Source organism: Anoplopoma fimbria, chromosome 7 (genome assembly GCF_027596085.1).
Source record: "Anoplopoma fimbria isolate UVic2021 breed Golden Eagle Sablefish chromosome 7, Afim_UVic_2022, whole genome shotgun sequence".
NCBI classification, from domain to species: Eukaryota; Metazoa; Chordata; class Actinopteri; order Perciformes; family Anoplopomatidae; genus Anoplopoma; species Anoplopoma fimbria.
In genome coordinates this window covers 13,323,647-13,343,086 of record NC_072455.1, presented here as the reverse complement: position 1 = coordinate 13,343,086, position 19,440 = coordinate 13,323,647, and the positions used below count along the sequence as shown (strand labels likewise).

Here is a 19,440-nt window from a genome sequence, read left to right as displayed (position 1 = left end):
GTATACACAGATTAGGTTATGTGTGGATGTGCATGTGGGCTACTGAACACTAGACTCTGACTTGAAGCTTTTATTTTTCACTCCTGCATCTATCTGACTCCTTATGCTGTGAATCTGTTTTGACCTGTGTCGCCTTCTCTCTCCTTAAGATCCTTTTTGGCAGCGGCTTACACATTCATTCACAGGCTCCTATTTCACCCTCACTCCTAATATATCTTCCCTCTGGTCCACAGAAGCTGCTGCAGTTGCAGAACTTCAACACGCTGATGGCTGTGGTGGGCGGCCTCAGCAACAGCTCCATCTCTCGTCTCAAAGACACGCAGGCCCACATCAGCGCTGAGACCAACAAGGTGCGACCCTCCCGAACCATCACTGATCTCTTTTTGGCACCCACAGCCAAACACTACCAGGCAAATTCAATTTTCACTGCATGCCGATGATTCCATAATCCTCATCTCCTCTGTGTGAGCTGCCAAGCTCCCTATCTGTGCCCACTACTCCTACACAGTAGCTCTTCAGAGTTATGAATTTGAGCCATTTAACTGGAAAGTTACAGTCTCGTCTGTTATGTAAGTCCATCTGGAGCAAAAGTTTACAGAATGTTTTTGATTCCTCTAAACAAATCTCTTATGAGATAGGCTTTACGTTTTCTGCCAACTCACGTCAACCCCTCTTCTATTTCTTCCACCCTAAAATTCCATCATCATGCTTACACTCAACTTACAGGTTTTCAACAACCTCATTGAACTGGTGACGTCGTGTGGGAACTACTGTCAATACCGCAAGCGCTTCTCAGAGTGCTCGGGCTTCCGGTTCCCCATCCTCGGCGTGCACCTGAAAGACCTGATAGCCGTGCACGTGGCGCTGACGGACTGGGCTGACAAAGAGAAAACGCGGGTCAACCTGGTGAAGACCCAACAGCTGTACGCCATCCTTCAAGAGCTGGCGCTGATCCAGACCACACCGCCTCACGTGGACGCCAACACAGACCTGCTCAACCTGTTAACGGTGAGTGCAAAGAGTGGACAGAATGTGTAAGTGCAGCATCTAGTATCAGGTGGTGCGAGTCTGTTGCTCATCATGAAGTCCAGAATTCGAAAGCGTTCCTTAACCGCCCAGACAGCAGAGAAGTAGGAGGGAAAACTTTGAGAAGGATGAAACACTTTGTGTGAGGCCAGCTGAACAGGCTGTCTGTTTGATGCATGGAATTTGTTCTGCTGAGATCTGATTGGCTCGTGGTCAGACATGCTGTACAGTAGCCAGCTGGGACAAAATCTGTGTACAGAAAAAGGCCAGAGATTATATGTAACCAAAGCGTTACAAGCATGAACCTTCAAGCCCAGATTAATTAGTTGTTTAAACAGATGTGGTCCAGAGTGGTTTATGTTGATAATCATTGAGATTCAATTCAAACAATGAACACATTCTTAAAGAGCTCATCCATAGCATCTTAAATCAAAATGTCTACCTATTTCAAACCCTACATTGGCAGTTTGTAATGCAAGCTTTCTGTAAAAACTGTCACAACAAACCTAAAAAAAGCAATATAAGTTTAAGTGTTTGCTATATTTAGAATAGTTTCATCGCATGACCTAATCTTCACACAGCCCTTTCCAATGAAAGTTATCTTATCTTTTCAGAGCACTCCATTGAATTTTTTTTTTATGAATGTTCGTATTTGAAGATATTAACCCTACTGGGAAGCTATAGAATGCTTTAAAAACCTCAAAATAAAGGACAGAGAGGATTAAACAATACATTTATTTCTACATCTTTTGTTGACTGCTGTAACTCTGTTGCCCACTCCCACTTTTTTAGAATTAGACTTTTATCAAGGACAAAGAGTCATGACCCCTGTTGTAGCATCTTTTATTGAACTTTACTGAACTTTCAATTGTTAACCTTATGTCTTTTCCTGTATCTTGATTAAAGACTACAGGACTTTAGCTGTCAGAGCGTGTTGGCTTTGAAATGACCTAAAAGAGGACCTCAGAGGAATCCTTATTTCCTTCGTAAATTGTATGTCTTGGCTGTTAAGACATTGCTCTCTCCCTCTCCTTATGTTACACTTTGTATTTTTATCACACTCCTATCAGTCACCAAACACCAACAGGAAGAAATGGAGGCCTCCGCAAGTAAAATAATACAAAAAAATGGTTGTTGCCCTATGAAATACATCTAGCTTGTAGTATGAAATTATGAGGGAAAGGAATAATTGATCAATTCATACAGCTAGCATAGAGGAAAGGAACCTTTCCATATTTTGAGTGAGAGTTATCCATGTTTGTTCAACTGCACAACTTCTGTTAAGGGAGAGCTTTTAAACTGAGAACATCGAGTGAGACTGATCTCAGGTTTGTTGCTGCCTGCACTTCAGCATGGAAGCTTGGTGGTGTTTTAAGCACTTCAAACTAAACCCCTGAGTGTGTGTTACATTTTTTTGGCAGATGCTGATAAGAGTTTCCTGAATTTGAGGAGCTGTCTGTATTTACAATCCGCAGAGATTAATCACTCAGGTGTTTGTGTGAGATTGCAGCTGGCTCCCCTTTTTTCTTCTGTGGAAATGAAAGAAAACAACTTGACAGGTTTTGGACCTGAGAGGCAGCAAGGAAGTTTGCTGAACAGAGTCGATAACCAATTATCTTATGCCAGCGCTTATTGGAGTTGATCTATCTTGAGTCTGAGGGAGGAGAGCGAAGGGCGAGATGATGGAAAGAAAGTCAATAAATCCTTTAAAAATAATCTCTGCACAGGCCTCAGATGCAAACATCTGAGGTTTAAAATACTACTTCCCTCCTTTTAGAATAATATTCATCAGCCTTTCAAATTACAAAGATTGTATTAAATCATCCTGGAAGTGTTGCACAAGTTACAGTTAACCTTCTCTTTGAAAGACTGTAAGTGCCACTGAATCAGAAGGCCAAACAAGTCAATAAAACCCAGGAAAGACAATTACAGCAAGTGCATAGCTCTGAGGAAAAGAATAGAAACCGAGGACAACAATGGATGCAGAAGATAATTACATGCGGTAGGAGGCTGCAACATGTGAGCTGGAGCAAAACATAGATGCTGCTCTCTCACCTGTTGCCATAGCGGCTGTGTTAATGGGAAAGTACTTAACAATTCACATATAGAACAGGTCAGCGTGTGAGAAGTCATTTGTGTTAGATACGTAGCAAATAAAGAGGTGTGGAAACAGATATTTGCAGTTGGACTACGCCTTTACAAGCTGCTTTGCCTGGAATCTGAGCAGGAATGTATTTATTTTGTGGGGGAGATGAATGCTGGGAGTGAGGAGAGGCTTGTTGAAACTTTATACAACAGTACACTTAACAAAAAAATCTAGGCCCACTTAGAGGCTTTTGGAGCTTTGAACCACATGGTACAGCCTTCATTGTTCTGATCTAAAAAGTGGTCACATACAAGAGAGAACTTGCAACCCCTATCTAGAGAATATTGGTTTTGCTCACCTCAGTTGGTTTAAAGGAATACTTTGCCCACAAAATTACTTTTGTATATTAGTTACTGTCCCTGGCATGCAAGAAAAACCTTTTCTTCAAGAATTCAAGGTAACACTGGGTGAGTAACTGATACAAAAATATCTTGCAGTAGCTATGTAGAAGCGTACGTCAGGGTGTGTCAGTACAACCTGACATCACTGGTGGTACTGAGTATGACTACAGTTGCAACAGAGCACACACACACCACACCCAGCAATGCTGCATGCTTGAAACTTTCAACCAGGGAGTGCAGTGAAATACTGCTGTTCAGCCTGCTGTTCAGTTACTCGAAGCATTATAAGAGACTACATAAACACAAATGTAATTAAGTAAAATCACTGATAATGATGAACAATGTGTGAAATATATGGTGGTTCATCATGTGATATAGTGGAGGCCAAACCCGCAAAATGTTGAATATGAAGATTGGGTAATTTAAAAACAAAAAGGTCACTCCTTCTCTTCATGTCCTGTTCTGTGCAGGTGTCTCTGGACCAGTACCACACAGAGGAGGAGATCTACCAGATGTCTCTACAGAGAGAACCTCGCAAGCCAGTGGTGAGCAGCACACCGACGGACACTGTAGGTCCCGTTCTGGTTAAATATAATGCTTATTAGAATTTTTGTCTCCTCCTCCTCTCGTGACATTTTGATTCACTGTAGTAACCCTTGGCTACACAGCAGCTGTGTTTTCTTTATAAGATGAAAGCCTCTGCCCCCCTCCCGCTGGTCTGACACTAATGTTAGCGTCCTTGGTTTCTCATTGGTTGTAGCAGAACTCCAGCCCAACCACCGCACCCGACCCCAAGCCCACCATGATCGACGAGTGGGCTGTGTCGGTGAAGCCCAACGCTGACCCGACGATCATCAAGAAACACATAGAGAAGATGGTGGAGGTGAGTTTCTGCTGATGTAGTTACACTGTTGATATCCTCACCACCATCATCTCGACATGATAACTGCAAAGTGGTCTTGGCTCTTTGGCCAAATGGTTAGTAATCTCCTGCCATGATGACCAAGACTGGGAGGCTCATCTGAAAACCCTGTAACTCCTTCTTTTGCCCGGTATGGAACATTTCTATAGTTCCTTGTGGGTTGAGGATCCTTTGAAAAGCTATGGGTTGATTTCTATAATACATGGCTGCCTATTAGGTTCCCTTTCCTATAGATTGTTTTAAATGTTTTCGCCAGTTGATAGTATAGAGGCAGAAATTAAATGATTTGAATGACAGAGAGTGATGGAACTGTGGATGTTGTGGTGACAGCATAGTGTATAAGTCCTAACCACTTAGCTATCGAGAAGCCCCCCTTATACTTTCAAATGTGTATTTTTGTACATATGACAGAAGCCTTCCATATTTGTATAAGTGAAGTTAATTTCAAAGTGTCAAACTAGGCAGTGCTTTTCAATTGGGAATCAATATTATCTTACTTTATTGCCTATTTATCTGCTCAAATGTTTTCAGAAACACATTTAAGTGAACTGCGAGCCAAAAGCAAGCAACATTTGAAAGAACAATTACCTAATCACACAATCATTCACACACATACACACACACACATGCACACACTTCTGCTGCTACAGCCTTACCTATGGTACCTTATGGTGGTGACATAAGCTAAAGGGCAAGCTTTACAAGGTAACTGATATGATGAATTAAGATAGTAGACTTCATGAAAATTATTTTTGAGGTTGCAAATCGCAACCAACTGAAATTTCGGTGTACATAGCGTGTTGGAGAACTATAGTGGCTGATGTGGTAATGTGTAATGCATAGACACTCTCTAGAGCCAGTGTTTTGTTTGTCCGTTCTGGGCTACTGTAGAAACTTGGTGGCTGACTCCCTTAAGAGGACCTGCTACATATGTAGAAATACCCCTTTCCAGGGTAATGAAAACACAACAATTTCATTTATTTTCATTTAATTATCAATAATATTTATATCATAATCCACTTTTCCATATAGATTCCCCTACAGTATTTGCTACTGTTGCTTTTATAGTGATAAATATATTTAAAATTTACACTCCTAAAATCCCACATAAAAACTACCAACGTTTCTAAGTCAAGATCCTTAAAGCCATTACAATTTGTCTGTATTGGGAAAACCGAACACAAAAAAGAAAAAAATATACCATTACTCTCCCACCCTATAATGGTTTAACCTTGGCAAATGACACATCAGGGTCTCTGTTAACGCTGAGGCAGAATTCACACTGAAACTAAACTTCACATTCCTCACTTTCACAGTCGGTCTTCAAAAACTTTGACTCGGACGGCGACGGCCACATCTCCAGGGATGAGTTTGAAGCCATCAGGAACAACTTCCCATACCTCAGCAAGTTTGGTGAACTGGACAAGAACCAGTGAGCATTTTTGCAGCTTTATTCACCTTTGTGAAATCCATGCAGTTCACAAACCTGCTCACCTGTCTTTTTTTCTCACACAGAGACGGGAAGATCAGCAGAGAGGAGATGATAGACTACTTTATGAAAGCCAGCTCTCTGCTGAACTGCAAGATGGGTTTCATCCACACTTTTACAGAGGCAACCTACGTCAAGCCCACATTCTGCGAGCACTGCGCCGGCTTTGTGAGTAAACACCCACTTCTCCCTTGGTATCATGTTTTGTGCTTGTATATTACCTCACTTGTAAGCGCAGTCACTCCCAAAATAACACAACATAAGCTATGTGCTGCTTCAGAATAAGCTGTAAGATTTATAAACTCTTCCGACTCCTGCCGAGGTCAAATATTGAGCTTTTCAAATGCATCGATTTTTTCATTGACCCAATCAATAGCACATGACAGTTTTTAAAAAATAGTCAAAGGTCAGTTGTGCTTGTCCTGCCGTTCCCCAGCCATGTAGCCGTACCTGCACTTCATTATTTGTCTCGGCAATCACCGGCGGTGCGCGCCAGCCTGATCACTCAGAGGTTCCTCCTGTCAGGTCGGGGCAATGCCAATTACTATGAGCTGCAGCCACACGCTGCTGAAGTTGTATTCTGGGAAATATGGGAGGAAAGTAATTGGGCGAGATTATAAGCCTCTTCTGTGGCAGTGTTACATCTCTTTGTGTGTGTGTGTGTGTGTGTGTGTGTGTGTGTGTGTGTGTGTGTGTGTGTGTGTGTGTGTGTGTGTGTGTGTCCGTCTGTCCGTCCGTCCTTTGCCCTTAACATTCCCCCAAATCCCCCAAGGAGCTCTCTGTTATTTAGACACAGACAGTGAGTCAGCTCTCAGCTGTAATGAGAACAGGAACAGGGCTCTCATATTGAGCTGAGGCACTGAGGTGACGTCCCATTCGTTTGTGTTGAATGCATATAAAGAGAAGCTAGAGAGGGAGTGCTCCAAAGACAGGCACACCATAGATTATATGTATAGACTTTCATTAGCACTCAGAGGAGCACACATTCACACACATACATATTCTCCGGGGGAAGCTCGAGCAAACCATCATGAGGGGAAACGGGGAAAGATACGGACTCTAGCAGCGTGCTTCTTCCTTTAAAGTGTGTGTGTGTGTGTGTGTGTGTGTGTGTGTGTGTGTGTGTGTGTGTGTGTGTGTGTGTGTGTGTGTGTGTGTGTGTGTGTGTGTGTGTGTGTGTGTGTGTGTGTGTGTGTGTGTGAGAGGTAGATACACTAACCACTTCCTCTTCAGCCTGCTTTGTGCTTTCCTCTTGGCTCCTGTTCAAAAACAATATTTTCCTGCAGCCCATTTTTCAACACTCGAAAAAAATAAATAAAAAAGCGCTGTTCAAGACAAGCCGGTAAACACTGCAAAGTTCACTCACCTCCAGTGTCTCACATGGATCTTCATAATCTTATGCTGTTCTGCCTGCAGCCCCCTTTGGCCTTACATCCTAATTAATTGCACACAGATGCGTTTTGCTAAATGCACAAAGCGAAAAGACACATCACAGTGTGTGAGGGGGTTTGTTTTTGCATCTCGGGAGAGTACGTTTTTAGCTGGAGGACCAAAGCTCCATTTTTTTTTTTCAAATGCTTTATTTATGCAATTCATTCTTTTTCAAAACACAGAAAACTAAACTGAACAAACAGACAAGCATAGTAAATCTAAATAAAACAGCCAGTTCACAGAAGAAGCGCACATATAAATGTCAAAATGTTATCTAAGAAACTCTTGAGCTTGGGGCAAGACCAGTAAAGATGATCACACTTATCACAGGTAGCAGAGAAAGAGGGAAAGATTCTGTTCAGTTTGGTCTTGGAAAACTGCAATCGATGGGTGATTATAATCTGAATCAGTGAAAGTTTAGCGTTGACGAAACGTGCTTTAATCATATTTCACCCTGTCGCCCATAACTCATCCAAAACCCCCTCACCAGTATCCCTAATCCGTGCCTCTTTAATATGGGGAGAAGGGGTTGCCTCAGGGAAAAGACCAACCAACTGTGAAATTAAGGGTTTGAATGTTTCAGTCTGCCTGACAAAAATTATAATTTGCAGATGCAGAGACAAGTGATCACCTGAAGTTGAGCGAAATATACAAAACGGTTGTTAATGTCCATCAATCCTAATAACAGAGGCTCGGAGCGCTTTTATATGAGAGACTGCAAAGAAGTCTCCTAGGGCTTTTGACACTTTAACTTCAAAGAATCAGAATACGGATCATTTGTCATAATCTCTTGTTACGTCCTCTCAACCTGACTGAAAAATAGAGGATTTGAACATGATCTCACTGGGGAAAATGGCTGTCAAAGCAATCTATAATAAAGCAACAAAACCTGGCACATTTACTGTTCTTAAATGTGATCACGCCTACACATTAATATCCTAGGAAAGCTTGCTTTTATGTATTTGGTGCATTTACTTTAGTTTCCTGCTACAACCCAGCAGGGGTAAACAGAGCTTCCATGATCATGTTTTGGTGATCTAATCCTGCTCGGTTCACATTTGGAGAGACGTGTACCAAAAACAACACTTTTTCTAGTCCCTGTAACTTCAACTGAACACAATTTCCTTCTCTGATGTTCAAACCAGTCCACACAAACCACAAAACTTAATAGGCTTTACAATCACAAGTAGAACTTACACTGTGGAGCCTTCAAATTTCATAATGTCAATAGTGTCGGGGAAATACATTTATTTGCTTTCTCAGTGAGAGTTGAATGTGAGATCGATACCACTCCTATGTCTGTCCATTACATGTGAAGCTACAGTCAGGCAACAGTTAGCTTAGCATAAAGACTGATAGTTGGGGGGGACAGCTAGTGGTGACAACAAGATTCAACAAGATATTTTGCATTAATTTGTGAGGTTTAGAGGCGCTTGTAGGCAAATTGAATTAACCTTTTTTCTGAAGCAGTCTTTACGCTAAGCTAAACAAAGCAAAGATCCAGCTCCATATTTAACTGACGATAGATAACTAAACTTAATAATTTGCTTATAAATTCATTACACCAACAGCCCTCATACAAGGCATATTCTGAGTATGAACATGACAAAATGTGGTTAATTTGTGGTTATATTGTTCAGAAAAAGGTAATTCTTATCAACCAAAAATGGCAAAATAAAAACACAAAGAGGCTCTAGACAATGCTATATATCTAATGTAATGTTATTTCAACGAAGTTCAACTTTGCTCATTTTGTGTTTCTTTTTGTAATGGTTGATTGTGTCCTGAGAAAGCTACCCTAAAATGGCTAATGTGAATTTTAAGCACAGGTCATGTGGAAACTGTCCTCACTTTGTCCGTTTATCGGTCTGCGCTTAGTATTCAGGAAAGCAGGAACAGAAGGACATGTGATTGTTGGCACTCATAAAGTCTGGTAGGAAGAGATAGAGGGCACATTTTGTAGCTATAACAGCAACACATGCAATATTTACTTAACACTCTTTCCTTCATTTGATTGACTGCTTGTAAGCATACCTGGGGACATCAGTGAAAGATTCCAAAAGTATCTCCCATAGTGCATGTTTAATATTGAAAATATAAAAGAGTAGCATAGTGTCAACTTATATCTAGATTAATAGTAGTTTTCTAAAAACTTGCGATAAACCGTCAAAGATTTGCTAAAGTCGGTGTGTTTCCAGCTCTCATTTGTACTGCATTGTGTTTTTCAGTCCACAGAGGCAGTAAAGGTCAATGCAGAGCTGTGATGACAGTGGTGTTTAGATGTTCCGCTCCTAACTGACTTCTCTTTGTTGCAGCGCCTCTGGCTGCGCTCACGGTTTCCCCGCTGCGCGTGCGTCTTTGTTCGCGCGTATATGTGCCTTGACGAGTGTTTGCATGCATGCATGCGGGTTTGTGTGTGTGAGGAGAGGTCAGGATATTTTGTGCCTCCTCAGATGTGCCAGGGCAGTGTGTGATCTCCAGCTCGGCTCTTTCATGTCATTGTTCCCCCCACTGTCTGTGCTCTCCTTGTGTCCCGCTTGATCTCGTCCCCCCTCTGCCCCCTCTGTCCCACCAACCTCCTCTCTCCCTCCCTCAGTCTCTCTCTCAGCCTACATATCTCTTTTCCATAGTGCATCATCTTTTCTTTTCTCAAGCCTTCGCCAGGTGCCTCAGCATCAATGGGGTATATCTAGATGTGCGCTATACGGGTGTCTTAATGTGCTTTAGCCCATTAACTGCTAACTTTCTCTTTACTGCCAACTACTTCCTAAAGCACACGTTTTTCGATACATTTCCTTCCCTCAGGGCAGTTATTGGTTTCCATTAATTCGGTTCACTGTTCACCACTGCTGAGAGACTCGGTGGTGCGTTAAAACGTGGCTGAGAAAATAAAGCAACCTATGCAAACATGGACTTTGTAAAGAGAAGACTGATTTAATAGTTGCTATTTGGGCAACTAACACTGGACATTTGAAGTCTTGCTGATTGTCACACTGTAGTGAAACGAACAGACGCTAATGGCAGTCTGAGCAGTAGGAAATAAATCTAAGAGATGGCAATGTGATTAGGTACATGATATTTTTAGCTAACAGGATAAACCAGCAAAACCACTGGAGCCTACTTAGTGGCCTTCCTTAGGTAAAAAGTACCAATATCACCATGTGAAAATACTTCACTATAAAAAAAAAGTCCTGAATTGAAAATCTTACTTAAAAGTATGTATCGGCCAAACATACTTAAAGTACCTAAAGTAAAACTACTGTTCCCTGTCAGTGTTTTACTATTAAATATGATGTTTCTTGATTTATATTATAGCTGCATTAATGTATATGTTGCATCTTTTAATTCCTTCCATACTGTTGGCTAGTTTTATCTTCAGCAGTGCATCATATTCTTTTAGATAATCATATTTTTGTAGTTTCGCTGTCCTGTGAGAACCCTGCATCTCTAAAAAGTCAACTTTTCATGACCTCAGAAAGACAGCCCTGCTTTCAGCTTCATCACGATGCATTCCAAGAGAGTTTTTAAATAGTTCGATCAGCTTAAGAATTAGGAGAATTTTCTCAACACAAAGGAACACTTTTTTCAGTTATTCAGAAATAATCAAATTCAAAATCACCAAATTTGGAGATAGGTGGTTTTCACAGGACAGGAAGGGGAGGGAACATTGTAAACTGGAAAGTTACTAAAGTCAGTGTAGTGTCTAAACTTTTGATTAGGTTGAGTTGCATTTATAACAAGAAATCAAAATGATCCGTCATATATGATATAATTCATATTTCTCGTTTCCCAAACTTTAAGGAGCTATATTTATATTTCTCTGCAGTTTTGCTTTGTTACCAACAGTTAGGTCTCCATACCCTATCACCACATTAAATAAATACTTTCCACCTGATTCAGAATCATTTTCAAAGTGCTAACAACTTCAAAATGTATTTATTTAAGCATTTTAATTCTTAGAATCACGGACCTTCTGTCAGCTCCAGTCCCTTTGTATAATTGCTCCCTGACCCTTCTGATATGAACACTCCTCTTGCCTTCATGGAAATGAAAACACATGTTAATTAACACCGCCGTCCTTTTGTTCCTCTCTGTCTCTTTGCAGATATGGGGCTTCTACAAGCAAGGCTACAAGTGTAAAGGTAAGAGAGCAATGCATTTCAATCTGACTCTGTGTCTGCTGCACAGATTTGTGTGTGTTCCACCCATGAGAGTGAAGCCTTCAAAGAATTAGTGATTCCTTTTGACGCCATCGATTTCCCAGCCATCACACACACACACACACACACACACACACACACACACACACACACACACACACACACACACACACACACACACACACACACACACACACACACACACACACACACACACACACACACACAAGCCCTCTGTAGATAAAGATCCACAGTTGAAGTGCTGAGTAAATGTCATCAACACAGAAACCCTGGCATATAAACCAGACTCTTTAAATGTATGTCCACCACAGACAAAGCTCCGTTCACCAACCAGCTGGATTAGCTCCATCAGCTGAGACCACACTACACACAATGCACTATTATTTACCCTTTCACAGCTCCCAGTAGGCAAGTGTTTGGAGAATCTGGTTCATTTCACAGATGCACATACACACAGGCAACCACCAACACCTCTGGCCCTCTTCCCGTCCTCATTAGCCTCAAAAACACACACGCTCAAACAGCTTGCTTATTTTCCCTCTATGGATGGGACGCTAAAAATTTAATGCTTAGTGCACTAAATAACTCGCAGTGCTTTCAACCCAGATGTCAAGCAAAAAGTTTGGAAACAATGCCAAATCTAAGATGCAAATAATGCAAGTTTCCATCTGCCGGAGTCTTTTGAGAAGTGTTTTACTACAGCTCAGCTTTATGAATGGGACGGGAGTGGGCAGAGATTTAACTGGCAGCGTTTCATTGCTGAGTCAATTGGTCAACAAATTAGTTTAAATGGCAGTTTAAAGCACAAGGCTGTGTGTGTGTGTGTGTGTGTGTGTGTGTGTGTGTGTGTGTGTGTGTGTGTGTGTGTGTGTGTGTGTGTGTGTGTGTGTGTGTGTGTGTGTGTGTGTGTGTGTGTGTGTGTGTGTGTCCCAGCCTCCTTTGTTTGGCTATTGGCTTGCACAAGCATTGTAGTAGTGTTGGGAAGGTGACTATTTTATTTACTTCATGAAAGTAATGTTACGTGTGACATTTGATCACTTTTCTACCAAATGTTTTAAACTGAGAAATAAAGTTTAAAGTTTCCACAGTAGTTGTAAGCCATCCTGCTCTTGAGGATAGCTTTTTACCTAAGAGAAAAAAATATGATGTAAACTCTTTGATTTCCCTTTGTAATTACCAACATTTTGATTAGTACCTGTAGTTTAATTACATGTTATTTTTAAGTAACCATGAGGGATTTCAATAACATTTATATTGTAATTTAATTATATAACGCTGTTACACATAACTAGGGACTCTTCAACACCAAGTATTACATTAGCCATGGAACAACTTACATGTGTACGTATACAGAGTCATTGTGTGTCAGAGGATGTCAGGTATTCATGTCCTCCTCATTCTTATCTTGAAATACAAGCATCTCAATTACCAAATCTCGCTTGTCCATTCTTATTTTCAACATTAAATCCTTCCCCATTCACTCAGGTTCATCTCAGGTTGAATAACGCTTATTGAAAATCTTGCAAACATTTCAGTTGCATAGCAACTAGAGTAATTAATGCTTCTTGGGGCCTTTGAGGTCTTGCCGTGAGAAATAAAAGATTCTTATTTCATTGATTAATTCATTAATTTCTTGATTACCAAGACATGTTCTACTTAAATCAGGTTGTCTTTTGTTTTTAATCTTTGAGCTTTGCTGTAACCTCAGTTAATAATAAAGAGACATGCTTACATGATAGCTGCTGTGAAGACAAAAGGAGTGAAAAATAGCAGCGAGGTGAAAAAGAGAGCAAACACAAGCACTTTGTGCATAAACACACAACAATGGCCCCAAACACCACACTCTCCCATCTCCTCTTCCCTCTGGAGGAGTGTATGTCTGCGAGTCTGACTGGGAGTATTCTGGCTTGTTCCAGTGCATTAATGAGACCACAGAGAGTCAATGAGAGAGACCCCTCGCCATTCATCCCCATTACCATTGTTAGCCAGTACTCAGGGAGGTAGAGAGAGCAGCAGAGACATAATTAAAATGAATCACCCTTCACAGTGCAGGAGTGTGTTGAGACCTCTGAATGTGTGTGTGTATGTGTGTGTGAGGAGTTGATTATTTTTTTTGCGGCGGTAGACTTTAGATATTATACTTAGATATGAAAGGAATCTCTGTGTGTTTGAATGGTTTTGTTGTCACAATGCCGATGTTCTATATTATCACAGACTCATCCTCTTCCTGTCTTTGACCCTCTCTTTTGAAAGGAAAAGCTGAACATTTTTGGGGTATTCACCAGTCTGACTGAAAGATAATCAATAGCTCTTTCATATTTTTCTGTTAAATATGAAACTGCTGTGCAAAGCTATGGCTTTATGCTAAGCTACAGTATGCTGTCCAGCTGCTGGCTGTATAGCTTGATATTTAATTGACGGTGGTATTGATCTTCTGGTGTAGCTCTCAGCAAGAAAACAAGTAAGTGTAATTGGAAAAATGTCAAACTATTCCTGTTAGCCTACATCCCTTGTTTTGGACTTTTTTAGTTCTATTCTAGCTTTGGTGGGTGTTATATGGACACTGAGCTGTTGGCTGCCAAGGTGATAATAACACAGCAAAGTCAGCGGAACAAACAGAGAAAAAAGTGCAGTGACCAGTTGAAAGGCAGGGTTTTGAGTGCCTCTAACTCAGCATTTCAAGGCAGGCCATGAATGATGAGGCAGGCCATGAATGATGAGGGTAAAACAGTACACTTCCAGACTGATGGAGAAAGAGAATGTTGTCTTTAAAGGTTCCTTGTAGGAACTTTTGACTGTCGAGGAAAATATTAAGCAGGGGTGTCAAGGAGAAAGGAAATGTTTTGCTCACTATGACAAAACTACACTACGGTGTGTGTGTGTGTGTGTGTGTGTGTGTGTGTGTGTGTGTGTGTGTGTGTGTGTGTGTGTGTGTGTGTGTGTGTGTGTGTGTGTGTGTGTGTGTGTGTGTTCAGGTTCTTTGAATCACATGCTTTCATAATGCCTTGCTCAATGACCCATCGCTCCTCTCCTCTTAGACTCCCCGGGTTGACAGAGTTCTTGTCAGGCATGGTTAGTCTCAGTGTATGTGTGTGCCAGTGTTCGTGTGTGTGCATGCCGTGTAGCGGCTCTTTCCTGTCACCACTGGCTCTCCCGTTCACCCCAATGTTTCTGTCTGCACCCGTCCCTCTGTCTGACCCTCTCTCTCTCTCTCCCCCCTGCTCCCCGTCTTCCCCTCGATCCTGGCCTTCCCATTTATTCTTCCCCTCTCGCCTCCTCTCTCGGCGACTCTCCCTCCCTCTCCTCCTACCCCACCGTCCTCACCGTCCTCTCCTCCTCACCCGTCACCTCTCTTTGCCGATGTCCCTCTCCCGCCACATGAACGCTCCGGCGGCAGCCTGCGGGGTGAACTGCCACAAGGCCTGCCGAAGCCGCCTGGCCGTGGAGTGCCGGAAGAGGACAAAGAGCATAAGCCATGAGACGCCGCCGGCCCTCCAGGCCAGATCCTACAGCTTCCCTCCACCTGCCAACACCCCACCCAGCCTGCAGAACACAGGTGGTTGTCATATCAACAGAACATAAATATTTTAAATGTACATAAAACTGAATAATTCCTTTTATACAAAGCAATGTTGGCTGTCACATGCATGTGTTTTTTGATTCATGGTCAATTTAGCATCAACACTGATTAACGGTATTATTAGACATATATGCAGCATCAAATAGTTTAATTTTCCCTAACAGTTTTAGGAAGACACAATATAGTGGCTTATACAACACCCTAACCCCCCTAAGATGTGCAAAAGCAGTGGTAGAAAAATCAAACGTTCTTTTCATCCTCTCAGAATAGTATACTGAAGAGAGATTTTTACAACACATTTTTCAGCAGTGCAGCAACGCCACTTTTTGAAGGGTGTTTTTGTCTTCCTCCGGGCATATGGAGTGCTGACATTTGGAAGATATTCTCAAACAAGAGAGGGTAATTTGCAATGGAAATGTGATTGGCCCACCGCTGCGACGCTCAGTGACTCATAGATGCAGTGTTCTCGTCAGACGTTAGCAAAAGTGGTGCCCTTCCTGGCTTTGTTTTGTATCAGTGTGAACCTGCTTGATCGATGGGCCAGACAACGCTGCAAGACTAATGAATTGGCATAGTAAACAGATGAAGGCAACACATTCTCATTAGGTTTGGGTATTGTTTAGGTGTTTTCAGTTGATTGACCGATGTATTCCTCATTTTTTTATACCCTCACCTTCTCTGTTTCCATCAGTGATTGCTGAAGAGGATATAGAGACACTGGAGGAGGGAGTGTTTGATGTCCACCTATAACCAGGTGAGAGAGACGCTCACTTTGGCTGCAAAAGAAAAGTTCTCCGAGTCTCACACTTTTCACTGCATTCCAACTATTATTGTAACTGACATTGTTGGTGTTCCTTTAGTGTAGAAAGGTTTTGTGTATTGTTTGTAGTTAATACTCATTATGGATCCATAATAAATGCATAGCTCATAGAGAATCAGTAAATAGATCAGTCACATTTTATTTAACTTAACATCTGCTGCTTGATTGCCGAGCGTTTCAGGTGAAGATTGACATTTTTTGGAAGTTCTCTTATTCACTCTCCAACATCACACACATGTACGCTAAATATGTCGCTGGAGACAGCAGCTGTCCGCATCATAAAGACTGGGAACAGGGGATAGCCCGGCTTTGTCAGAAGGAAACAAAATCTGCCTTCCAGAATCTCTAAAGCTTCTCTATAGCTTGAATTTTCAAAACATGCAAAACCCAAAGTGTAAAAATAACATGTTGGGGCGGTTTACTAGACTATTTCCTGCTAGAGCAAATAACTTCCTGGAGTCTTGTCATCCCTGTGACGTTGCCATGCAACCAGCGAGACTCCGGGAATCTACTCAGGTAAGTAACCCTGGTATATAATTAGTGATCTTTAGAGATGGTGGTAAGATTTAGTAACCTTTGGACAGAGCTAGACCATCTTTTACATTTTCCATCTTTATGCTAAGCTAAAAGACAGCTGGATGTAGCTTCATATTTACCGACCATAGATTGTATATACAGATGGACGACACGTCACCACTTCCTCCCACTGTAAAGAAGTGAAGCCAAAGTATTCTGGTAGCTGCCAGAAGAAAGCAAATAAGCTTATTTCTCGAAATGTTGACCTATTCCTTTAAAATCGGACACTCCATACCATAGATAAATAGATCAATAAAGTGTAGCAGCGCAGGAAATACCTTGAAGTCATCTATCAACCTCTTGGCTTGTGACCCTTAATTACACAGCAATGCATACTATTATCCTCCTATCATGGATTGCACAACATTATGAGTTCAATTAAAGAGCAATTTGTCTTCTCAGATTGCTCAATTTGAAAATATTTTACAGGCCTGCAGATGTAAAACCAATCTGTATTTTACAAGGGAAAAAAAGTGATTGGACATATCTGGGAAAATGAAACCTGAGAATGAAATGTAGTATTTATACATATATATTGTTAAGGCCACTGCATAACTTGCCAAATGAAAAACGAAACAGGCCTGCCTATGGGGCCCCGAGGCATTAAAGACCAGTTAGTTTGTGCCAATTAGATTCACACAATAGTTCTAAGAATGTGTGTCGACTGAAATAATAAAACTTAAAAAAGTCTTAAAACTATAAAAAACTTAAAAAAGTCTTAAAACTATATCTTTACACAGGCATACAAGATGATAATAGCTACCTTAAGGCCCTTTATTATTTCAGTTGATATTAAAGCTAGGGTGGGTATTAATTAATTAATTTCTTTACTGTAATATTTGGCAAAACTGTCCTAATAGCCAGTCAGCTATATGTAGGTGAAGTGCTCTGAGAATATCTGCTCACACAGGCATACAAGATGATAATAGCTACCTTAAGGCCCTTTATTATTTCAGTTGATATTAATGCATATTTCCAAACCAATTTATTCATTATTATCGCAAACCAACTGACACAAAGTGAATGTCGGGCCTCTGGAGTTGCTGATCCAGCCTCGTACAGGACACTGCCATTATACACTTTTATCACAGTGCTGCTGTGTCTTCATGTAGACTCTTTGAGCATTTAATCCTGTCTTACTAAATTGTAAAAGTCACAATCCTTACAGGGGCCTTGAACTTAAGTAGATTTTGATGAGCAGGCAAGTGACAGTCTCTCTATTTTAGAATCCCTCCTACGGTTGGCGTGCAAGAAGCCAAATCAGCGACTGTCGGACGGGAGCCAGACACAGAAAGTGCTACAGTATGTCAGTTTTACAACCCTCAACACTGCTGAGTGCACTGAACACAAGCCAGGACACCTACATGCTGCCACACAGTGGACACATACTGCAACAGCTAACTCACAGGAATGTGACGACCGAAGTGAATGGAATGTCTTTGTATGATTTCTATGTCTGCATTTTGATTCTGTCTTGACCAACTGTAAAACTAACTATATATTTCAAAAAAGAATCCACAAAAATTGTATTTTCATGGTGGTATTTTAAAGTCAGTGGAGTTTATAATTTGATTGCACTTTTTCTGCAAATTGGAATGGCTATCTACTTTTCTTTTTTTTCTTTAGAAAATGAAAGAGGTGCTGTTATTGCCAAGAACGTAAACCTGCCACCCAGACAAAGCTACTGTCTTCTTTGTCTGAGGAGCTTTGCTTTTTGTTGTTTATCATCTTGTTTTGAAATATATTTCAATAGACCAATAAAAGGACCAATTTTGATGTCAGATGAAATATTGTTGATTCGTGGTGCCCGTCTGAAGCATGATGACAAAAGCAACCATTTTCCCAACAAAGGAAACGGCTGGAATGACTATGTGGACAGTTATAATGAGGATGGACTTTGAACAATGGTATATTTTTTTTGTCATGTTTACCTGAATATCAGTAACTGTCCTATAGTTATTGCTGTGGTGTTGTTTTCAGTATGCAGTACTGTTTTGTACCAGTGCACTGATAGATGATCCATCCTCTTGCAGTACAGTGAATGTAGCACTAACAGTGAAATGCTGCTGTCAGATGAAGACCTCGTTCTCCCCAATAAAGACTGCATGAGAGCAGGAGGCTGGCTAACTTGACACTCAGTCCTCCATCAGTTTTTGTTTGAGCCTCGGAGTTCTGAGAGCGTCAGTAAGAATAAAACGATCAAAAGAACAATACTGGCGTAATGAAACCTTTTCATTTGACAGCAGCATATACATCTTATATTGTTTCCCTGAGAATCTGTTCTGCTGCCAGTTGTATTTTGCTGTTTCTATCCTGCATGCTTCTCCCTTCATGGCTCTATTCTCTAGCCAGACTGGAGGATTTTTGATTTGTTAATGTAGCACGCCAAGTTAATTTTTATTTAGGAAACATGAAGTGTTAAAATTCCAGACAGTGAGTTGCTTTGTGCCTGTGGAGAGATGAATTCAGACTTCGAGTGCCATATTGTTAAGTGCTGGTTTTGTCATTGAATGAGACTCCTCAAGTCGCTGGTATTTATTTTTCTGTATAAATATAGCTACATAGCTTACGGTCCTTCTGTGTCACAGCCTGCCTGACGAAATATGTTTGTTGTCATTCTGTGAATGAACCTTTCAGACTGATGTCATGCTACTCTTTGTGGTCCCCTGAAGATTCCCCAGTATTAAATGCAGCAGGCATCCCTCATATATGTTGTCTTGTCTCTCTGGAAATGGGCCTATATGTTCTAATGGATCAAAAGTTTTATTCAAATGGATTACTAACACTATCACAGAGGTTTATTTTTTTTATCTATGAATACAGTTACTTACTTACAACCTGTTAATACTGCTAATCCCAGTCGAAAGCTGGCAATTTTGTGTGATTTTTATGTTTCAACTTGAAGAATTCATGTTTTAGAATTATTCT

The 19,440-nt window shown here is 41.0% G+C and overlaps 1 protein-coding gene across 5 annotated transcripts in view; it reads left to right on the top strand.

The window, feature by feature from the left end:
• The window catches only part of LOC129093774 (RAS guanyl-releasing protein 2-like), a 37,924-nt gene extending 18,491 nt beyond the window's left edge, over positions 1–19,433 (top strand). For 2 of the 5 annotated variants that reach the window (XM_054601891.1, XM_054601892.1), the window contains exons 8-17: positions 234–350; positions 727–1,008; positions 3,984–4,082; positions 4,274–4,396; positions 5,752–5,867; positions 5,951–6,092; positions 11,461–11,497; positions 14,934–15,092; positions 15,808–15,870; positions 17,739–19,432. In XM_054601891.1, coding sequence (XP_054457866.1) covers positions 234–350; positions 727–1,008; positions 3,984–4,082; positions 4,274–4,396; positions 5,752–5,867; positions 5,951–6,092; positions 11,461–11,497; positions 14,934–15,092; positions 15,808–15,866 — 1,134 coding nt within the window. In that variant the 3' untranslated portion in view covers positions 15,867–15,870; positions 17,739–19,432. Of the gene's footprint in view, positions 1–233; positions 351–726; positions 1,009–3,983; positions 4,083–4,273; positions 4,397–5,751; positions 5,868–5,950; positions 6,093–11,460; positions 11,498–14,933; positions 15,093–15,807; positions 15,871–17,738 lie in introns of all 5 variants that reach the window. The other 3 variants (XM_054601893.1, XM_054601895.1, XM_054601894.1) reach the window with 3 other exon arrangements.
• Positions 19,434–19,440: the final 7 nt, after the last annotated feature.